The 19,629-nt window shown below is 41.9% G+C and overlaps 1 protein-coding gene across 5 annotated transcripts in view; it reads right to left on the bottom strand.

The window, feature by feature from the left end:
* Positions 1 to 19,629, bottom strand: part of ADD3 (adducin 3) — a 178,744-nt gene that overhangs the window by 19,548 nt on the left and 139,567 nt on the right. For 4 of the 5 annotated variants that reach the window (XM_048946180.1, XM_048946178.1, XM_048946181.1 and 1 more), the window contains one exon: positions 7,743 to 7,966. In XM_048946180.1, the coding sequence (XP_048802137.1) occupies positions 7,743 to 7,937 (195 nt within the window). In that variant the 5' untranslated portion in view covers positions 7,938 to 7,966. Of the gene's footprint in view, positions 1 to 2,160; positions 2,287 to 7,742; positions 7,967 to 19,629 lie in introns of those variants that run through there. The other variant, XM_048946182.1, reaches the window with a different exon arrangement.

Below are 19,629 nucleotides of genomic sequence, written 5' to 3'. Positions count from 1 at the left end.
CAAAATCTAGCTGAAAGCCTGCAACTAGCAGTGTTTGCCAGGGGTCTTGTGTAACAGCTTCATCAGTGACCTGGATGAAGGGATAGAATGCACCCTCAGCAAGTTTGCTGATTATACGAAGCTGGGAGGAGTGGCTGACATAGCAGAAGGCTGTTGCTGCCATTGAGCGAGACCTGGACAGGCTAGAGAGCTGGGTAGAGAGGAACCAGATGAGATTCAACAAGGGCAAGTGTAGACTCCTACAGTTGGGGAGGAATAAGCGCATGAATCAGTACAGGTTAGGGGCTGAAGTGAAGGAAAGAAGCTCTGCAGAGAAAGACCTGGGTGTCCTGTTGTATATCTGCACGTAACCATCCCCCATGCTAACACAGCCTTCCTCGACTGAAAACTCCTGACTGGCATTCCCTTCTTCTGCAGAAGAGCTTAACCCAACTATCACACATCAAATGAGTGGCATTTACCAGGGCTTCCACTATATAGCATTCAGTGTGAAACCACTAACGAGAAGGGCTCTGATTTTAGGATCCAACCCACTGAGAAGTAGGAATCTACTTCTGGAAGTACAGCTGCAGCCACAGAGGCCTGGTTGTGCTGTAATTCATGGGACCGTAACTCCCACTGCCCACCAGTGACCAAGAGGCATACTGCAAGGAGAGGTATTCCAAAAGTAGACACTGCTCCAGCACAAAGCAGCTAGTTTTCAAGTGGAAAGGTCACTACCAGTTTCAGATGTAGTGCTTGACAAGATAACGCTGACAAAGGAAAAACTGTACTGTCAGATGAATGAAAAGCTATGTTACTCAGCTGTGTATGCTCAGCATTGCTCAATAAAGAGCTTCAGCTCTGGGATTTATTTCTCTGTGCTGGAACAGCACCCGGTTTGCAGGAGAACAGCTCTCAGTGTGGAAGCTGGATAGGACAGCTGGGGGGAAAGGAGCAGCCTATCTCCTCAGAGCCATCACACACCACAGCACGAACGTCCCCGTGACTCAGGAATGAAACACAGGGAAGCTCTGCCTCACTGCACGAGCTGTGAGATATACAGACATGGCAGCTCAATGTGCATGTTGTGGTTTTGCAGGGGCCACATGCTCAGCTGGATGTGGCACTGCAGGAATTTCACTGCTTCTAACACTCCAGCCGCTCCTTTGGGTGAGGTTAGGTAGGCGCACAGCCTACAGCCCAGGCACAGCTTTCATTCACAAAGCTGTTGATCACACAATTAGCTCAACCTATTTCTAATACCATAAAACCAATTTTCCAGAAATACATACAGTCATCTTCCAAACGCACATCACAAACTCAAGCAGCTTAGATGCTTAAGTCTCCTGTCTTACACACACAAAGGCTCTCTGAAACTCAGTGGTGAGGTACAGTTCTGACTCATTTAATTCCATTTAGCGTAAATATGAGCTGACAGCGTAAATGGGGGCTTCTAAGAATCGAAGCAACATTTATATGTGTTGGTTGACAACTGTTTTTCTACAGCCAACAGAAGCAGACAACTACAATAACCCACAGCATGCACTGCTATTTCTCTGTTTTATCTATATCTATATATATATGTTTTATATATATCTATATATATATATTTTTTTTTACTAGAAAAATCTCTGTATTAATTTCTACATTTTGGTAGACAGCTCTCTGAGGACGTTAAGAGGTAGACAGACTCATAAGTATAATATAAGTCCATAAGTAAGTACTATCTGCCTTTTTGTTTACTATTTCCATAGGTATATGATGACATTTAATGACTCAACAGACATAGAAACAAAATGTAGAGAAAAAGAACTCCCCTGTAAACAGAGAAGAGGACGGCTGCAGGTCACCTGCTAACAGCCCACAGCAATCTTGTAAGAGAAAAAAGCACATGTTGCTATCAAGGATAGTAAGAGCCCAAACTGATACCTCAGCCTACAGAACTAGACGAGGTATGTGAGATCCCTGCTCAATAACAGCACTACTGCATGCCTAAAAGCAGCAGAATAACACAAGAAACCCTTTAGCTTCTTTTGCCCGCTTTCGATCAGAGCACATACACATGAACTATATCTTTTAACAGGCTATAATTCAACTTCCCCACGTACAAACACACGCACATGCACACACCCTCTGAGTCCAATCACTACCATGATAAAAAGTTTTAAAACTTAACTGGTGTTTTGTTCCAGAGAGCAAGCGGACGAGAAGCAAACCAAGCACTGTGCATACAGCTGCTCTGGGAGGAAGAGCTGCACCGCCAGCACTGCACAACTGCACGGCCCTGCAGCAGCAGCAGGTGCCCCGATGGGAGAGGGTGGAGCTGCCCACAAAAAACCGCCAGAGAGCTGCAGCTGGCAAGGGGAAGATAAGGGCAAGAGGAGTGTTTGTTAGCTCTATGAGGAGGAGGGGACACACAAAAAAAAAGGCTTTGGCATTCTGCTAAGAGACGGGCTTATTAATAAGCGTGAGGAATTTGGTAGAGTTGCAGTGATCTTTTCAGCTGCAATGAAGCATGTGAGTACCTGGGCTAGATGGAGTGACCCAAAGATGCTCCAGGACTTAAAAATGAATGTAGCTAAGGAGGCCCTTTTAACTGTTGCTCATTTTCTGCACTGCAATGGCAACCCCCCTTCCTTCCCACTCACCAAAGTGACTTGGTATCTTTATTGGGCAGAATTCAGAAAACCAGTGAATGGAAGAAAAACAGATTTCATTACAGTGCATTTTATTTTACAATTCCACATCACTTACCTACAGAATTAAGTCTGATTGTTATTTACAATTAACAACTTTAAATGCAGATAGAGCCATAGAAAAGGCTCATAGGCCTTGGAGCATGTCAAGAGGACAACCAAAGCTATAAAGGGTCTGGAGCACAAACCCTATATGGAGCCATTCAGGGATCTGAGACTGTTCAGCCTTGAGAAGGCTCAGGGAAAACCTTATCACTCTACACAACTCCCTGAAAGGAGGTTGTGGCGAGGTGGGGTCGGACTCTTCTCCCAGGTAACAGTGATAGGGTGAGACTGATGGCCTTAAGTTGTGCTGGGGAGGTTCAGGTTGGTTATTAGAAAAAAAACTTCTTCTCAGAAAGAGTGGTGAGACAGTGGCACAGGCTGCCCAAGGAGGTGGGGGAGTCACTGTCCCTGAAAGTGTTAAAGAACCATGGAAATGTGGCACTGAGGGGCATCAATAGTGAGCAATATTGGTGAGTATGGACTGGGCTTGGATTAAATGATCTTAGAGGTCTTTTCCAACTGTAATTATTCTATGCAAACTCATCAAGCAAAAGGAGGATGGACTTAACTGCTTAATGATTTGAATGTTCTACAGGATATAGGGCCAAAAATCACAGCATGATCTGCAGACAACCCCCTCTCAAGAAGACAAAAACTTCAAACAAGTCAACAACACAAAGATCAGAAATATGGAAGGGGAAAAATACGTGTGTTCAATGTGGAAACCGCTGACATTTGAAAACCTGAGTTCTAACTAAATGAAAAGCTGCAACCTGGAAATAATGCAGAAGTCAAAGGTAATTTTAATTTCCAGTGTAACAGAGTGGAGAACAGAGGAGCAAAGATTTAAAAAGCCATTTTGATGAGAGTAGGGCAGGAGACAATTGTGCAGATCCCCAGCAGAAAGTTATACAAATGTCAGGGGAGCCTGAAGCCAGCTGGGGGAGCTGCAGAACGAGAGGCTGCTCCTGCAAAAGGTCCTGTAGGAATGGGACCAGACCAAAGGGATAGAATGAAATGCTAGCAACAGGAAATACTCCTAAAGAATCAGAAGGGCTTTTTGCCTGACGGGGAAAGAGCAGTGCAAGCCAAAATAAGAGAGCAGCTGAAAGGACTTGGATATTTCAAGAAAATGAACTGCCTCAGAAGGGAGTGGTGGTGTGAAAATACTGGATGTCCATGTGATACAAACCAAAACAAGCCAGACAAATGCGCATCCCAGGAAAAAAAAGAAAGAAAAAGCTAAGTCAGACAAGCTGGAGGCTGGGCACATGCACACCTGTGGGCAGAAAGGACAGGAGGACATTTGGTTGAGAAAGCCAATTTTGCAATACGGATGGGTACAACTGAATTACTGCCATTATGTAACAGCAATGTTGAAGAATCATTATCCCGATTGCCTCCTGTGTTGCACAGAACCAATCAGCACTGTCACAGCCAGCACAGAATTAAAGCAAAGCATTGGGAGATCCTGCAGGCCAGCTTCCTCTCAGGCTAAAACTGAACAGGCTCCTAACACCTGAATGTTTCATGAGCAAAGACACAGTGCACATTCAGTGCAGCTTGACAAGCCACAAGAAACTTTCCTTTTCAAACAGAGGAGAGATTTAGTTTGGATATAAGGAAGAAATTTTTTGCAGTAAGGGTGGTGAGATGCTGGAGCAGGTTGCCCATCCTCAGAGACACCTGAGGTCAGGCTGGATGGGACACTTGAGCACCTGATGGAACTGTAAGTGTCCGTGCTCTGTGCAGGGGGTTGGTACAGATGGCGTTTAAGGCCCCTTCCAATTCAAACAATTCTAGGATCTTACGAAAACGTAAACCAGGCATGCCAATAGTCAGTTTACAGCTGTTTAGCATATATAGACAAAACTGTTTTTAATTTCAGAGAGTGAGATAGAAAATTAAAAAAAAAAAAAAAAAAAGCATTTCCTATTTTGGATATATTACAGCTGAAGTATATTAGAAACACAGAAAGCAAAGGAAGTAGTCTGTTGCAAGAAAATATTTGTTCCTAAGAAAAGAACGATGCAATACCCAAGTGCTCTGAACCCGCAGACATTAATGAAATAAAATCATACAACTTCATGTCCAGTGGTATTTCTGAGTGCTATCAGGCTCCACAAACCTATCTGAATGTCATTGCTTTCTACTGACTTAACACAGAACAACAAACATGCAGGTCCTGTCAGATTGTCCAGGCTTTCAGATGTACAGGGAGCATCAAGTAAACATGTCTGAGAAATTGCTGATAATGTCAGGAGATTCTTCATGGGCAGCGTTAACAGAACAAATCAGCGTTACTGATTTGTTTAAGACTTATTACAAGCATTAGCAAACATCAGAGGTAATGAGTGCAGTTTTTAAATTATTTAATTTAGGAAAGGGAAATAGAACATCAGAGGGGAGTAGCCAGGCTGCACATCAAGCGTGCATCAAATGGCACATCAGAGAGATGCAGCAGTTTGATGTCTGAGGCTGTCTGGTCCAGGCTGTAGCCCTTGCAATGACATGTACTGCACAAAATACAGAGTGGCTCCTGAAATATATTTTCTAATATATTTTCTTGCTAAGGGATGTAGATTTTCCTACTTGAAAGGAAGGAAAAAAGCTTGTTAATAAAATATGAATACCTAAGCTTCCTCCTAGATGGTAGTGATTAACCTTTTAGCTTTATAGCATGATTCTTTGCTTGGAGAAAGCGTGTGTTCACACAAGTTTGCCTTTAGCCCATACGTGCTTGCATATTTTTAGGATAAGAAAGTTATTATCTTTGCTACATACACTTCACAGTCAGTGATATGTAATTATGATGAGTCAACAACTACCCTCCAATCTGAGTACACATATGCACATGTCAGATGATATGAATATTCACCAGTAAGAAATCTCTTCACAAAAATGTGTCTGATGACCTCTCTTCCCCCTCTTCCCAAACACCAAACTAGTTCTTACTAAAGCTTTATGCAAACCTCTAATGCTATGCAATTCTGCAGCTACAGAACAGAAACACTGTACTGAATACAACCCTGGGCTTGTGTTATGCAGACCAGTAACAAGAGAAGTGTTTTTGATACTTTTGTGAGAAAAAAAAAGTATTCATAAGAGAGAAGATAATCATTTTTCGTCTGATAATCATTTTCAGTCCTGACTCAAGAACGCTACACGCCACATTGCAGCCAGCCGCTGGAAGAAGAAATGCAGTTTCTACCCCCAGATCAGTTAGGAAATTTGCTTGATGGACATTGGATGTTGTACTAAAATGCTTTTATTTCCTCACATGAGGAATCATAGAAGGGTTACTCCACATTTTCTGTTTCAAGAAGAGCCAGCAAAAGGAGAAAGAAGCTGGCAGCCCAGGCTCCTTCTGTCCATGCCTTCTCACACCCTGCGTTCCACATCCTTGTCTTCTCCCACTCAGATGAGAACGGCCACGCAGCCAGCAGGCCCCTGGCTTATTTGGACAACCATTCCTTTGCACAACTTGCAGCTTACTGGCATCTCCAAACAGTGCTGGGCTCGGCTTGTCCTACAGCAGTACACTCAGAACTGCCTGGCTTCATCCTCCTGCTGTCTGTTAAAGCACTTACCCAGACTCAGAGATAGCACCTCTTCATCCCTTCCTAAAACCTGTATGCTGACACTGTATCTCCAGAATACCAGAGACTGCAGCAAAGAGACATTTATTACATTTGGCAGACTTGGCAAAGGGCCCCCCAAAATGCTGAGCAAATAGTTACGACCACCTGATTCAGTGCTTCCATTGGAGGAACCAAAGAACACCACAAACACAACCTCTACAACTTATTTTTATCTTGCCCTATTTAAACAGGATAAAGATCCAGTCTTTGCTGTGAGCCCTGGCTACTTGTAATGTGAGTATTTTAACAGGAAGGAGCAGACTGATCACATTTTACAATCGAATGTTTAACATAATTTTATCATGATTAAAGCATTATGCAATACCTCCTTGGAGTATTTTCTTTATAATAAAGGGGTTGGCTGCAGAATGAAACTTGCACAAATCGACTTGAAAGTCATAAATTCCTTAATCAACAGGTTCACATTATACCCAGAGCAACACACAGATCCAAGAGGCACTCCACGACAACACTTTAGCAAACAATCCTGTTATTCATGGATGACTATAATAGGGTGATTACTAACAGCTGTTTGCAATCTCATTACATATGGAAAAGCTTCAGAAAAATGACATGAGAAACACCCCACCTTATAGTAGAGCTGAACAGAAAATGATCTGCAAAGCTGCTTAACCCCTTCCAAGTCCTGTTGTCTTTGTTGCTCACCTTATAATCCCCACCCCAAAGGCTCACCCTCTACAGCTTCAGACCACTCAGGCGCCAGTTTTGCTTTCCAAAGCATTCATCAGGTTAAATTCACACAATGTATACATTAAAATATAAATTAAAACTATTAAACCACCTCTAGATGAAAGTGTTACACATAGCCTACAAAAGCACTGAACTTATGCAACCAGAAAGTGCTAACATAGAATTATTAAGGCCTTATATGGGTATGATCGCCCCCAAGTACAAGAGAACATATTCTAGCTTCTGAATGATCTTAGCCAACATTAAAAACGTAATTAAAGCATTCCTGATGCAAACGATAAGTTCATATTCAAAACCAGAGTGCAGAACTCCATCTAACACCCTAATTTGTTCCTATTTGACTGGTGTGACTCCTTTACTCTCTTCCTTGAGCCTAAGTTTTAATTAAGTACCCTTCAGCCAGCCAGATCTTTTTGTAATACTGTAATGAAGCGTAAGACCATAAAAGCACCAGGAGGAAAAAAAAAACCACCAGTGTTTATTCACAGACAAGAAGCTAAGCAAACAAAATGTTGGATAATCTGCTTAGCGACCCTTCTTATAAGACAGTCCAGAGTAATTCTAGCTAACAGTGACATCGCTTTCTTTTCTTAAACCTCAAGAAACTAAAGAGGAATCTCAAAGCCAGCACTCTGTAGTTGTCATCCTCCCCCTTAATCCTACTCACGGGGCTCTGCAGTATCTGAGTGACCCTCTTCCTCTGCTCCATCATGTTGAAGTCCTGTCGCAGGTCCGGAGACATGTTCCTCTCCCGGAGGTACTCGGGGTCGTTCTCATTGATGCGGTCAAAGTACCTCTCCTTGTGGGGCATTGTGGCTGCAGGGGGAGAAGTGATCACCACCTGACTGGCATCGGTACTCATGCTTCAGCTCTGTGGATGGGAGTCCTCACCTGCAAAACAAAACAAAAGCAGAACATTTAAAATGATGAATCCAAAATGTGCATTAGATATTTTGGGACAAAATCTATTTTACTCCACATTCACCACTGCCCAAGTTTTTTTTGTTTTTTTTTTTTCTTCACTACAGCTCTCCTCATTGACACTTTTAGCTTCAACACAGCACATCCAGAAGGCAGGGCCTGTTCTCAACATCCGCTCAGAGCTTTTCTCCCAACTCCAGCAAAGGCATTCCTCAATGACAGCATTTCCAAAGCATCCCATAGCTTCAGCTTAGAGAAATGTGTGCACTTGTAAGCAAGGGTTCTCACCAATGTTCATTACATTAGTAACAAAAAAAAAAAACTAAAACAAAACAGTTTTCACATCTTAGTAGAAAAATAAGTCTAAAATGCCTTAGAAAAAAAAAAACAAGAAAACCAAAAAACAACCGACTGATAAGCAAACACAAAGTGGATCAAAAGCAGAAAATCAGACATTCACACATTCAGACATTCACATTTTCACACAAAGAATCAGGCTCAGAAACCCCATTTCTCAACAGGTACTGAGAGGAAGGTTTTCTCAGGTCTGAAGAACAAAGAGAAGCAAGATTTGTAGGAAGAGATAGCATATTATGAAAATACGTTTTAACATGCAAATACCTACATTCAATAATGTATTTAATATAAGAATATTTGCATGCAAAAGCATTTAGCATATAAGCAATTTACAAAACATCCAAATGGGAAGGAACACTGCCTGTCGAGCAGCGTTAAGTGATGTGGTTCAACTGATACCTTCCTGTTAGTGGCTCAAAGCATCCCTCCTTCGGGTCACTGCGGCTGCTCTTTGGGATATTGTGTGAGCAACAAACTGACGTGGCATCTGAAGTGGGTCAGCTAAAACCTCCCACTACTTCAAGATAAAAACATTTGGGAGAATCCCATTAAAGCAGCTCCAGCAGCACAAGCCCTGCTGCTTGTGACGAGCCCTGGGAATGAACTGGGATGGCTTTGATACGGATATGTTCTTGGGTTTGCTGTTCTCCTGCAGCCTGAGCTCATTCACTTCCTGGCTGATCATCAGGGCCTGCCAGCAAGACTGATTAGGGGGTGCTGGGGAGAAGGCAAAGCTGGGTTTGGGAAAAATAACCTCTTTCAGTGAATGATTTCTTCCTATCACAGACTATTTAACGCCTTCTCATTTGTTCTCTGCTTAGGGCAACGTGCTATAAGTGGAGGTACAAAACGAGCTAAGGTTTGCTGAAGAATGAACCATTGTCTTTTGCAGCTAAGAGCACTGATGCAGAAGGATAAAACTCTTGGGAGAGCATTCAGAGACGCCATCACAGCTCAACAACAATGAATTACGGCTTTTCCCCCAGAAAAATGCTGGGGTTTAAGAATGTAGGTTCTCATGATGTCTCCAAATGCCACAAGGTACTAAGAGCTGAAGATCAGACCTGTTCTCCATCCTCATGGAGATAACTGTCTCACTGGGTCGGAACAGACCTTCCAGCACCTCCTGGTAACCAAAATAACCAGAAATGCAGAAGACAAGCACCTCACTTGAACTGGCAACCATCTGCAACTCCTCCATAGATACTCTTCCCAGGAGATGTGTTATCCAGCTGCTTTTCCTAAAATGCTCCTGACTCCTGTTAACTCTGAGTGGTAAAGGGCTGCCCAACTACCAACCCATTTGGATGGCAGGAACAACTTACACGCATGTCTGAGCTTCAAAGAACTTTTATTATTATTATGATTATTCTAAATAGGTTTACAGGACACAATTAGTTCAAGTCCGTTACTTTACAATGCAGCCTTACAGTGACAGAAAAGCCCATTCATCTGTGAAAAGACACAAATGTGGCTGGCAATACTTAAAATCCACAAAAGAGATTTTCTAATTGTGCTGGACTTCATTTTTTTCCTTTTTCCCTCCAGACTGGATGTTAAGATTTCAACATTAAAGTCCTTGTACTACAAAAAAACTCCATTACTGAACATAATATGGGTATTGGGTCCAGTTGTTCCTATTAGACCTGGTTCAATGCCTTCTCTGTTGGGTCCAGGCTGACTCTTGCATAACCCCTACTGTTTGGCTGGAAAACTTTCAAACAAATCAGCCATTCTTTTATTATTTATTTGTATCTTGCACTGATTTTTTTTCCTCCCCCCAAAGAAGGTCATTTGTTAAAACATGCTCTGCTTCTGGGGATCTAAGGATCTGTATCTCCTTCTCAGCACAGGACTGACAACGTATTCAAAGAAAAATGGTTGCATCCTTTGATACCCTCATATAGCTCATACATACCTCATAAACCTTATATAGCAGCCCCAGCTTCTGCATTTTCGACCTGTGACTGGGCTGCAGAAAGTAGAGCACTGCACCTTTGTCAGGAGGATACGCATCTCTCTACTTAGAAGTTTTATTTAACAAAAGCTGCCAATTAATTGAAATAACTTGGATCTGTGCCTCGTAGGCTGCAAGATTAAGTCCTGATCGTGCCCATCTGACACTTTGTAAAGTCTGAGTAACATGCTGTGCTGCTTTTGTTGGAATAACTTTTTTCAATGTCAAATCACAGAAGCAGCTCAAAAATAATAATGAGGTCAGAGAAACATGGAGCACTAAAAGAAAAAAAAAAAACAGAGCAAGAGACCAAACGCAAGGAAAATTTCTTGCCAAAGAACATCCCAGAAAGCACTGACTTAATATATTCTTCATAACGTACAGAACACATAAAAGAACAAATATTACCACAACAGAAAGACAGCAACAGAAAAGTGAGTAAATCATTAGACTGCCTAGCAACGAATCATTAACCTACCTTTTAGCCTGACTTTTTATGGCTGCATTCAGCCATCCCCCTTTTCTCTGTGCAGTGCAATCCACCTGGTAGAGTTTCCAGCACTGCAAACCAACAGCACACGCACCCCATAACTAACTGCTAGGTCTCATTTCAGGTCTGAGCACTCGGGTTAGATGAGACCACATCTCCTTTAAGGAGCACATTGTTTTATTCTGCTCTTGCTATTTCTCGTCTGCTTGTTTTTAAGGAACAGTCTGCTCTTTCTTCCCCTCTCCAGTATCTTGTCTGCCAGGAGACTTGTTGGAAGTGAGCTGGGTGTCTCTTGATCTCAGTTCCAGCCTCTTTGTGAATCAGGCAGGTTCCAGTCTGAATCAAAGACTTGGCTTGAACCAGCACGGTCAGCAATGCAAGCTGGCAGAAGGAAACATGCTTAAGGAATACAAAGGAATGGTTAAGAGGAACAAAAAAAATAAGTGGGGGAATGTGGACTGAGATGAAGGCCACCATCACCACCATGTGACATTAGGAAGTCGTCTTGCAATCCTCTCTCCTATAAATTTTAGCAACAATATATTATTGAGTAATCACATCTGTTCTAGGACAAGAAAATACTTGAATAACACCTCAAAGCCATTTATTTCCTTCTCCCTCTTTTTTTTTATTTATAAAAAAAAAAAAGCAAACTTACTGATCAGAACATCTGACAATGAGCTGGCAGATTGCACTGCCCCTTATGTTGTATGAAGCTTAGATTTCATTTATCAGTCTCACTTTATGCACTGGTAAGAAGAATAAGCTGTACATTTATACATGAGCATTCTCTAAAGGTAATTGGTGGCACCAAAAATACTAGGTAATCATAGAATGGCTTGGGTTGGGAGGGACCTTAAGGATCATCGTGCTCTGACCCATGCCCTGGGCAGGGTGCCACCCACCAGATCAGAGCCCATCCAACCAGTTCTTGAGCACATCCAGGGATGGGACACTGTGACATCTCTGGGCAGCCTGTATCAGGGCCTCACATCCCCCTGAGTAAATAATTTTTTCCTAACATCAAACTTGAATTTCCCTCTTTTAGTTTGAAGCCATTCCCCTTAGGCAGTTAGCATTATGCAGCTAGATTTCAGTAATATCAGTACACTAGCACTCAAGGAAGTCAAACTGTCAAATTATACCCTTAAATCGACACAAGGCAGGATTTGCATTAAAAAAAAAACAAAAGAGCAGACATACCTCCTGCCTTTCCAGCCATGCTGCCATCCAGTCCTTCTGTCTCTGCCACCTCCTCCCATTTGTGCTAGCCAGTGTGTGTAAGGCTGCAGTGAGACGGGTAGGAAGCATTCCTCTTGCACACTGTGCTGCCTTGGCTGCCACTGCCAGCATGGTGTGGGCACAGTGATGGTCGCACCACACACCCTGGCTGCAGACTGAATGTTCAAACCCAGCATCACATATTTAATTTAAGCCCTTCTGCTTTTAAAGAGAGGAAGCTAATGAAATATCCATCGTCTGCTGCCAGACATGACTTTAAGGAGACCTTGTGCTGGCACGCATAAGCTCCTTCTAACTAAAAACATGGGTGTATCTGAACCTGGGTTCTGTATTTCTGCATTAAATCTAAAGCATTATTTTTACATAATTACACTATGTAGTATTAAAGTCAACATGAATAGTCAAACAGCTCAACTCACACTTCACCCAAAAAATATAAATTAAAAAAAGTGTCCCTAAACCTTCACTTTAAGAGAATGAGGTCAGTCATCCACAGATATGACACCGGTTTGTTGTTTCCCTGTCCCTGTAATTCTTCCTTTCAAAGCACACCTTCCTCTTTGTATTTGCATTTCCTCCTTTTATTTATTTGCTTATTTTTAGTTGCAATGTATTGTAGGGTACCTGCCTTAGCAGGGGGGGTGGACTCAATCTCTTGAGTTCTCTTCTAACCTCTGAGATTCTGTGAATAAGTACCTGACACACTGCAATTTAACAGACAGTTCTAATTTAAAGGTGAGTTACGTTTTGCTTACATGCAAAGTTGACTTACAAATATAAATGCATGCATATATTTTCAATTGACATCGAACTCCAGCTGGGGCTGCCACCTCAGCCTGGGAACACAGGGTGACCGCCCTGCAAAACGGTGTGGAACCACTGCATGCCAACCTTTTCTGAGGCAATTCAGAAAATCATCTCCTTAAACTGAGTAAATGCTCCAGACCAGCTAATAAATTAAACCATTTGTAAAGCTGTAATTAGTTAGCTTACTTGACTTGAAAAGCATGCCAGTGCTACCTCACACCCACTCTTCCTCTGTTTTTCTTCCACATGCAATACTACGAAATTCAAGAACAAACACAGTAAGACTGGACTTGAATAGCATTACATTAAAATCCCACACTTTGGTAAGGGATGTGCCCAAAGCACCTCAACACCTCACTTGTTTCTATGCCATGGCATAGGAGCAGCAGCCTCCTGCAACTATGAGATGGAGCCCAGCAGAGCTGCCAGGGAGAGCTGCTCCCACGGCAAGTGTGAACAGCTGCTCTCACAGCCCCACTGAATGGCAGTGATGGATCTGAAATTGATTTTTCAATTTTTTTCTCTCACTTCTACATTTTTCTGTTCTTTGATGGAAGATAAATTGAACCTTCGCAAGAAGCACCCTCCTATCCACCACCAGGAATGACCACAGCAGTAGAACTGCTGCAGAGCTTCAGCTCACTGAGCTGCACACTTTCTGAAGCTGCATTCATTCCCTTGCAGCAACGAGAGCTTCTGCAGAGGAGAAGGATCTGCAGAGATCACCTGATAGAGCAGCAGTAGCACTGGTTTCCAGACAAAGACAAAAGAACCAGTCCTTTCCCAGTCTCACCTAGGAGCTCATATATTATGAAGAATGAACTGCTAATCCACGTTTAACCACTTCTAAAAGTATATTAAGAACACAGCTACTACCGTCACCTCTAAAGCACAGTTCTGGTTGATGAAAGCGCATGAACATGCATATCACATCAGTGTGTGGGCAAGGTGGGCCCACGCAGAGGTGCAGCCCCACACAACACAGGGCTCCAGCCCTTTGTGCACCCCTAAGCATGGCCAAGGACAAGGGCGAACCCTGGCAGCCTTTCGGTTGTCATTGACTCTGTTTTTCTATGGGTGACAGCATTTACCCACCCACGTCAAACCCGTTTGGATGCTTGGAACAAAAGACATAAATATTATTAGCAAATATGTACATGCTACAAAGAATCTGTTGGTGATCTCAGTACTTAGTAATTGGGTATTAAGGTTTTTATCCACTCCCAACGCTGCCTAGCGCCTTAGAGTATTGGTATCAGCAAGGGATGCAAGTCAACTTACAGTGCAAAAACCAGATTACCTGTGTTTGACCTTACTTAAGTCATGGGACAAAATCCCTCAGAATAATGACAGGGAGCTATAACCCCAAAGGAGTATTTCCATTTTATTCTGAAACCAGAAATGCAGATAAGACATCAGCATCTGCTTTCAGTAAGAAGAACTGCTTTTCTTTTTTTGGTTTTAAGGATTCTGATGAAACCTTGGCAACACAAACACTGCAGCACCAAAGCAGCTTCAATTTTTGGTTCTTTGGACCTGGCTCATGTTCATGCTGCAAACTGAAGGAGGTTTAGAAACAATCATCATCAAAGAACACAGTATATCACAGGTGGAGAAGAGAAAAAAAGGCTGTATTTTAAAATTTATATTGTTTCAAAGATATGTGGGACTTCAGTAATGAAAAAACTAAGTACTATTTTCCAACACATTGAAACACAATAAGAAGCTTTTTTTTTTTCCCCTCCCTCTAAAAGACTTATCTCTGCTTATCTACATAATCACTTGTGGCTAAGTTACCTAAAAATATTTCACGAGTCAGTAGACAACAGAGAGCTAAATTAAAAGATTATGTTCTGGTAGCACTTATCCGTATTAAGCTGTGAAAGTACGCAAACACATAACCCACACACACACACGAGCAAGGGCTGAACAATCTCCTTAAATCCTTTGGAAAAGATGAAACCTAATTTCATCTGCAATACAAACTAAAAACTTATCTGTGAGAAAAAACAAACACATTTAGTTGGGAAAGCTGACCGCAGTCAAAACCTTTCACATTTTGCAGCACTATTCTCCTCCCTCTCTGGTAACTCTTCACTGCAGCTTCCCTCTGAATGGTAGCAATGCAGGAATAAAATGGAATTCATCACTCTTTATGCTGACATAGTCGTACAGATAAAAAAAAAAGAAGTTAGTAATGGAAATATTTGTTTTTTAATCCCACTGATTGACACCATCCTGGAAAGCACCATTCGGAGCAATGAAGGCTGCTTTGCAGTCTGCACGAGCCCTCATTCACTGGTACAACATGTGACATTAGATCACAGAGAAAAATCTTACAGATCCCAGGGCACATCAAAAGCCTTCTTGATTTATGACAGTTTGATTATTCTGAGAAATGCCATGGCCAAAGCAGCTGCCTCCAGGGTTTGGATGAGGGGTCAGAGGCTGTGATGATGGGCAACCCCAATGATCGACACGAGGCAACTGCTGGATTTCACAAATGGTCTCAGGGATGGCAGCATGCAGCCAAACCTTATTATAGCCCAAACCTCTGGAGTTCATCCTCTTCACTCCAAGCCCTGACCTTTCCCATCACCGATACCTGAACGGCAGCTCAGCAAGGACCTGACGACCACGCACCGACCCTACAGCGAGGAAGGGGAAACCCAGCCAACAGCTGATCTCAGCAGGGACATTTGTAATTGGAGACACGATGAAACTGTCAGCCCTTCAATCATAAAGTCTTCAAGACAAATCGTATCTTTATTTATGTTGTGCACCACACCCTACGTGATTCTCCCAGTTCATCTCAGGATCTCTGAATCACTCCACTATAACTTTTAAATAGGGAGAAACAAGGGAAATAGGGAAGCCATATAAACAGACTGATCCCATCGCAATTGTAAAGTAAATTGGCTAACTTCTCCAAAGAAAAGAAGTTAGACATTTTGCTGATCTGTACATATATTTCCACATTAAACAGAAAACAACAGCACTTAAAAAAGAGCTGATTTATGATACAGTAAAAAATTAAGAATATTTTAGATAACACAGTGGCATATATTTACTTCATGTATGAAGAATGGGCATGGGGGAATGATCATATGTATGTGTGTGTGACTACATATAGATAGATATATATATATAAATATACACATGGTATTGAAAAATAGTAATTTTAGAGATCAATGAAAGTATGGAACAAGTGATGGCAGCCAGCCCCAGGCTGGACTTTGCAGCAGGCACACTGTCACTAAGAGAAGCATGGAAAAATACGTAGGCATTTCCCTAGAATAGAGGCAGAGATTTACCCTAGGAAATGCTCCACAAGAGACCTACAGACTGAAGAGAGAAGGCACAGTCAGTATGAGTTTAACAGCTTATATTATTCATTGGACAGCATGGGGGAAAAACAAACAAAGAAACAAAACCTGTAGTATGCCATTCCCAAAGCACGCAGGCATTGTCTTTTCTCACTCCATTCAGTCTCCAAAGGATCTCGCTTTTCTCTTCATTACTGGAGTTTTGCCTCAACTTATGGTACAAATTTTCCCCTTCTTGGTCCATTTGCAACCACAATTAAATGTTAATCCGTGTTAAAATATAACCAGAAGTTAACAAACACAAAGCATTTAATAGAGATTGTCAAATACATACAAAAATCTCATCTGTAGAGGACTTAACTTGATAAGCACACCTTATGATACAATTTTTCATGCTTTCTTGTCTGGCTTGAGGTGATCTCACCCTTCTAACTCCTATTTCAGCTCTCCAAATGCCATCCCCAGCTGTGCCAACACATCTGTCCATGAAATGGATACCGAAACAGAACAAGGTTAAAGATAATTTGGGAGAGGACGGCAAGGGAAAGTACGGAGCAGAAGGACACATGGAGGTGGAGAGGGCAGCCAGGACCTCCTTTAGGAAAGTTCAAACGACAGCTATACTTAATTAGCCGATTCAAAGCATCTTGCTTTAATTATCCTTCTCTGGGAAATCCCTAGGATTTATGGTGGTGCAGGAACACTTCTTCTGCTTTTACTCACATTTCTAATACTGTCTTCAGCTGGCTTCAAAATAATTAAAAAATACTTGACTAGAAAATCCAACGAGTTTCCACTGCAATCAAAGTTTTACCTACATAAATACGCACATTAATCTCAATTGACTTGGCCCACATTTGACCTGCTTCTTGTCTACGGCACCTTCTGCAAGCAGTGCTAGAAGAGCAAATTGAATTTAGAGAGGCAAAGGTCTTATATACCTTCAGGAATGGAAAATTACTCAGCTGAATTTCAAGGCAGCCAGTCTGAAGTCAAATGGTCATTTTGAACTTCACCACAGCATTGAACAGAGGAACAGATGTGCCCAGAGCAACAGTCAGCACCCTCCTAACGAGTGCTGAAGATTAATTACCAAAGGCTTTGGTAGGGTGAGGGGTGTGGTGAGTCAGTGTTCAGCACAGTATTCTTTAGGATAGCAAAAGCAGAATGCATAAATACTTCATAATTAGATTACTATTATTTTCCAGTTCAAGCAAGCACTTCTCTACTTTAATTCCATAATTTCCTCCTCCATCATCACTTGTGAGCACTCAAAGTCTGGATAAAATAGGAGATGCTGCACAAAGTATTCCGATATCACAGCATGGAGTTGCTCTGCATACCGTACGCAGTCCTGGAGACAGGTAAATATCTGCAGTAGTTGTTTCTAGAGTGCAAAAGCAGCCTGACAGCTAAAACTGGAAATTTACACCATGTTGTCTTTCACCTAAGTAGTTGCACGAACCCTGAATACAGCTCGCAGGTTTTCAGATCTGATAAGCAGTCAGACCAACGTACCAGCAACAGAATTTCCTAACAGCCAAGGTGGCCCCAGCAAGCGGCTTCTCAAGATTCTTACTTTCTACTAAAACACCGTCATGCAAATAAAGAAAAACAACTTCTTGCTTTCTGCTAGAGAAGGAAGCCAGGCTCTTAGATGAGCCACAGCACCAGCAACTTGGACATGCAGTGTCCGAGACCAGGTCAGGGTCACACACGCAGCGTGACACATGCTCCTGCAACTCCTTCCTCGAGCAATTCTTCCATTTCTGACTTCCCCCTACTTTTTGGTTTATAGTTTCAAGAACATACTTAGGCAAACAAATACATTAGGTGGATCCATCTGTTAGATCCAAAGATTTCAAGATAAGGTATTATGAAAAACCTCATAAAATAACTTAGAAGTTGTTTTATTTGAATTTTCTAACCTCGTTTGTGTACCTACCCTGAAAAACAATATTTGCCTGTTTGCAATTAAACCTGCTTATGTCTATGCTGAAAGCTAGGATCAGGAGCATAACCCCTGGGTAGAGAGTTCAGAATTTGTGAGAACAGAGAGGTGGGGGCACATTCTTCTCTCAGATACGTTGTTATGAATCAAAAGCAAACAATGTAAAATTCAGTCAACAATCACTGCAGAAATGTCACTGTAATCTTACCTCTGGCAATGCCTGTTTTGAATATTTGAGAAACCCATGGAAATCATCCCAGGTAAACATGGTATTTTTCTTTACAACTTGAGAAAACTAATGAGAATACAAAAATGACAGGAAGGACACCGATTACACCTGCTCGAAAAGTGAAAGAAATCATATTCTCTGTGGCTTTCAGTCATCTTGTTCACTTATATCTCAGGTCATTTTCAACATCTGCAAAAACCTGACACTGTTTTTGTTTTCATCAAGGAATTAGAAGCCTCCGTAGTAATGTAGGAACATGCCAGAAAATACCACAAAAGCTGTTTAATCAAGAACTGAACAATGATAGGTGATTAGATGCCTGCCAAAGGCTGCATTCACAACAGCACCCACAGACGTGCTGGAATGTTGCATCAAGCACTGCGCCCTTGCTGGCACTCATCTCCTGCTCCAAAAGGAAGAGCCGTCTGCAGGAGGGATGTTGTCTCCATAGTCTGGTCTGAAAGGCTTCTTGAGGGGTAACAGTAGATGCTTCTTTTGGAGGCACGCTGTATTTAGACATTTTCTCTGCAATTAAGATGCATACTTTTATCTAGCTAAATTCTTGCGTTATTTTGGACACTGAGACTGCAGGATTTCTGTTTTTTATCGTAATTACCAGGCAGCATTTTCAGTGTGCACTGGAGTAACTGTCTTCAGTGCCACTGTTGGGTTGTTGTGGGATCTTTTTTTACTCCATAGCACATAGCTATGCATGTTATTATTTCTGCCTGCCTCATCAGTATTGTGTTCTGTGATAAATGACCAAAGTGGCTCAGTTAGCACTGCAAAGCAGTCAGAAAGAGGCAAAGGAAAGCATGCAAAGTGCTGTGCTGAATGAACAGGCTTTTTCCTCTGACTTCTGGCTTCCAGCTCAGAAAGTTGAGATTGGTAATGAAAAACACTCCTACCCAGAGCACAGCCCTACTTCAGAGCAATTATACTGCACTTGAAGATAGGTCTTCATTATGCGTATCCTATGTTCATTCTCATGTTACACTGAAAGTGCTTTTTGTGATCGGGTGATCTGAACTACAAGAACAGTGGTTCCTCAAGCTCTACAATGGGTGGAACTACTCCAAGTGGTCCATTTTTCTTCCTTTTCTTTTTGAAGTTATTCTCAACTGTCACACTAATGAGGCATCAGATACAAAGCTTTGCTTTCAGTAATTATATATATATATAAAAATATATATATATATATATATGTACGATACCTAAAATGACAGAAGGGACAATGATAACTAAGTAAACAAACCCACCCTTTCCTGGTCTCC

The sequence above is a fragment of the Lagopus muta genome, chromosome 5 (genome assembly GCF_023343835.1).
Source record: "Lagopus muta isolate bLagMut1 chromosome 5, bLagMut1 primary, whole genome shotgun sequence".
NCBI classification, from domain to species: Eukaryota; Metazoa; Chordata; class Aves; order Galliformes; family Phasianidae; genus Lagopus; species Lagopus muta.
This window is presented reverse-complemented; position numbering and strand designations above follow the sequence as displayed.